The 3,808-nt window shown below is 33.9% G+C and overlaps 1 protein-coding gene across 2 annotated transcripts in view; it reads left to right on the top strand.

Moving 5' to 3' along the window:
- Nucleotides 1-3,206, top strand: part of nrg4 (neuregulin 4) — a 4,586-nt gene extending 1,380 nt beyond the window's left edge. Inside the window, exons 2-6 of one of the 2 annotated variants that reach the window (XR_013196676.1) lie at nt 440-508; nt 722-815; nt 912-1,064; nt 2,038-2,492; nt 2,817-3,206. Coding sequence is in view for 1 of the 2 variants with exons in the window: in XM_077211117.1 (XP_077067232.1) it covers nt 499-508; nt 722-815; nt 912-1,064; nt 2,038-2,110 (330 nt within the window). In the remaining variant the exon portion in view is untranslated. Of the gene's footprint in view, nt 1-439; nt 509-721; nt 816-911; nt 1,065-2,037 lie in introns of both variants that reach the window. The other variant, XM_077211117.1, reaches the window with a different exon arrangement.
- The last annotated feature ends 602 nt before the right edge of the window (nt 3,207-3,808 follow it).

The raw sequence follows: 3,808 nt of genomic DNA, 5'->3' as shown, positions 1-3,808 counted from the left end.
ATTTTATTATATTAACCATTACATTTAATAGTCAATTCGATTAATCGCATCTAACTTAAAAGTTATTGTTCATATAATATATGTGTGTGTTTTGTATGTATATTTATACATAAACACACAGACATGCGCGCACAACCACACACATAAAATATATATATATATATATATATATATATAAATAAAATAAAATAATATAACATTTAATTAATATTATAATATTATTTAATATTTCAGTTTTAATAATAATAAATATTACTTAATCAACCTTATCCAGATTAATGTTGACAAATTAATAATTACGAACATCATCCCTTACAAACAGCATTTATATTCTTTAGGAAAGTTGACATCTTTGAAAGCAACCAATATAATTAATGTGGACACTGTAATAAATGTAAGATGTAATGTAATCTGACCATAACATTTCCTTTGTTTTCAGGTGATTATAAGAGACTGCTGTTAAAGTTCCCATACAAGAAGATCTATTTAGTATTTCCCATGATGGCAGGTAATTAATAACAATACACATATAAATTAAGGTAAACGTTATAGATTTGAAATAGATATCATGTGCACGTCACACATGATGTTGTGTTTCCATGATGTGGAATTCTTGAAATGCAAATAAAATGCAAAACAAAATAAAAACTGCTCTATGGGGAAAAGCTTGATAAATGATGCATCTATTTTTTTGTTTCCTTTTTATTTCCTCTTATTACAGAACACGGTGGCCCTTGCACTGGGCCCGAAGCCAACTTTTGCATGAATGGAGGAACATGCTTTAAAATACCTTCTGTGTCTACCCCCACCTGTGTGTAAGTATCCTCACGAACGGAAAATCTAGTGTTTTATTCGATGACTTATCGTTTAGCATACCTTGTTTGGCTTGAAACCCTTTCCCTGTCGTGTAGCTGCAGTGCGAACTATGAGGGCAGCAGATGTGAGCAGTATCAGCTGTTCAGTTTCTCACACAGCAGTGAAGAGAAGGGCATGATCGCTGCTGTGGTCATCATGGTCCTGCTCATCTTAGCGGTGCTTGGGTTGGTCATCTTTTACATCTGCAAGTGAGTCACGTGCGCTTTTCACACTGGTTTCGGATTCTGTACAAATTTGATCAACATGATAAAGACACATGTGATAGATTACCACAGAAAATTGTTTCTCATCCCTTGACTGATTGGCAACAGTAATGTATATGGAAGTCGAGATCATTAAGCAATGTCACACGAGCACGCCGCAGGACGGCTCATATTCGATGTATTTCTTGCTTTAAAACAGCAGTTTTCTAAACAAGAAGTCAGTATTGAATAACTTCTATGAATAGGCTACATTGAATACATTCTTGACACAATATTGCCAGTTGCTTCAACTGGTTTTGCGTCGCCAACTAAAGTCGTTCCAAACGAATCCACTGCAGAACCGTTTGTTTTGTTGGTTAAATGAGTCGGTTGAGTGAACGATTCAGCACACGTGACAGTTACAATGGAAGTGAATGTGCTGATTTGTACTTTAAAATACTCACTGTTTCAAAAGTGTAGCCGCAAGATGTAAACAATATGCTTGTTAACATGCGTGTTTAGAAAAAAAGAGATAACATTTTAGTGTTGAAAACAACAAACCTTTTATAAAGTTATCTTATTGTATCGCTTCGTTGCCATTACAATATAAAGCTTAAAACAACCGTAAAGATGATAGGTAGCCAGTAAGCTACTCATCATAACCTCGAAAACGAAGGTCGAAAGTATTTGTTTTAATCAACTTTGTTTTAAATGCTGTCGAATCTGCCAACTACTTATGGAATGCTTGTTTCCGCCACGGAAAAAATTATATTTCTGCTGTTATCCTAATTGCAAGTTTATATCCCACAATTACGAGTTATTGAGAGCTTTAAACTCGCAATTCTGAGAGGAAAAAAATATCAGATTTTTTTTTAGCTTTTTATGTCATGGGAAACAAGATTCCATATTATGGGCAAGAGCTATTTTTAACCCCTAAAAACCTGCAAGAAGTAACAGTTGTCTTTCCATTTATTTCCAGAATTAAGAAAAACACCCAGAGCCAACCAAAACCTGAGGGATATGAGAAAGGCAAATCAAGTGCGATTGTGTGAATCGACTTTTGATGCATGTGAACTCGACATTGGCTTTGATGTTGCGAACCTTGTAACATCACTCCCTTGTGGAAGTCTAGAACTCAATGTGAAAATATGTCAAATTGCACACAAAATACTTTTCTTATGTTTATACATTTTGTAAATAGCTCTGTCATTTAAAAACATATATATGTAACAAAAGGATGCAAATTCTTGAAACAAACTTTTACCATGTCAGCTGTTCAATGGAAAGCAATACATTTCAAAAGCAGCATCCATAAGTGTAGATGTCATTTTAATTAGATATAGATGACTTGATATTATTTAATATACTGTACATATATTATTTTTTACAATGTGCTGTTTTTGTTTTGAATAATATATTATTCCTTTTAATTTTGTCACTTAAAGGGATAGTTCTCCCAAAAATTCTAATTCTGTCATCATTTACTCACCCTCAAGTTGTTCCAAACCTGTATGAATTTCTTTCTTCTGCTAAACACAAAATAATGTATTTTGAAGAATGTCAGTAACCAGTTGTTGGGCCCCATGGACTTTCATGTAGGGAAAAAATACTATGGAAGTCAATATGCCCCAGCAACTGTTTGGTTATCCATATTCTTCAAAATATATTCCATTGTGTTCAGCAGAAGAAGAAAAATTCATACGGGTTTGGAACAACTTGAGGGTGAGTAAATGATGACAGAATTTACATTTTTGGGAGAACTATCCCTTTAAATTACTGGATTACTGTAATTCCTTCATACTGTTGAAATGTTTTAACTTTAAAGGTGAGTAACAACAGGAAGCTCAATCATTAATGCACACCACATCACTGAACAGAATCATTTTATAAAATGTAATGGGAGCATATTCAAAGAAAATGTTTCCAAAGCCTTTTGAAAAACCAAGAATTTTCATATCATATCCAATGCTACTTATATATTTCTACAGAATATATACACTGTGCACAGTATGCAAGTTTTCTGAAGTTCTACTGTATGTGCAAAAATGTGCAGTATGCAACAACACGGTACAGTGGGCAATGTATCCCACAATGCAACGTGATTCCAGTGAGATGTACTAATGAATAAACCAGATGGATGAAAATGAACTGTAATATTTTCCAGCACTTTCTTGTCCACGCAATTATTCTGACTGTAAAAGATAAACTTCAATTAAAAATAATATTACATTTGAAAAACACTGTTTTATTTTACGCTGAGCGAGCTGTTTGAGTCGTGTCAGAATAATTGGAGGGGAGGTGGATCCGCTGTGGAATAGTTCAGATTACTGAGTTTCCATTTTTCTATGCTTCATCAATAAATAAATAAAATCACCAATAAATCACCAATAGCTTTCTATAAGAATATAACGATTCAGGTTACACGAGAGTTAAACATCATTGCGGAGTCCAGTCCTCTGGAAATCCAACCTTCAATAACTTGTTAGTCTTGTTCCTTCATGGGCACATTTGAGAGGTCCATACAGACCACTTGCTGGCTGTCTTCAAATCCCCTCTGTTAAAATAAATAACAACTTAGGCACATGAGGACAAGAGAGTTGCAATTGACCTATGAACCAAAAACAATAATGGTAGTAAAACTGCATGAATGTTCAAAAAAACAAAACATACTTGCTACTTCTCTAACAACAGTGTTGATTGAAAAGGTGCACTCCAACATACTGTAGGATGCAGTGTGTCTATATTATCAT

The sequence above is a fragment of the Siphateles boraxobius genome, unplaced genomic scaffold (assembly GCF_051911475.1).
Source record: "Siphateles boraxobius isolate OS27281-9 unplaced genomic scaffold, OSU_SipBor_1 65, whole genome shotgun sequence".
Lineage (NCBI taxonomy): Eukaryota > Metazoa > Chordata > Actinopteri > Cypriniformes > Leuciscidae > Siphateles > Siphateles boraxobius.
This window is presented reverse-complemented; position numbering and strand designations above follow the sequence as displayed.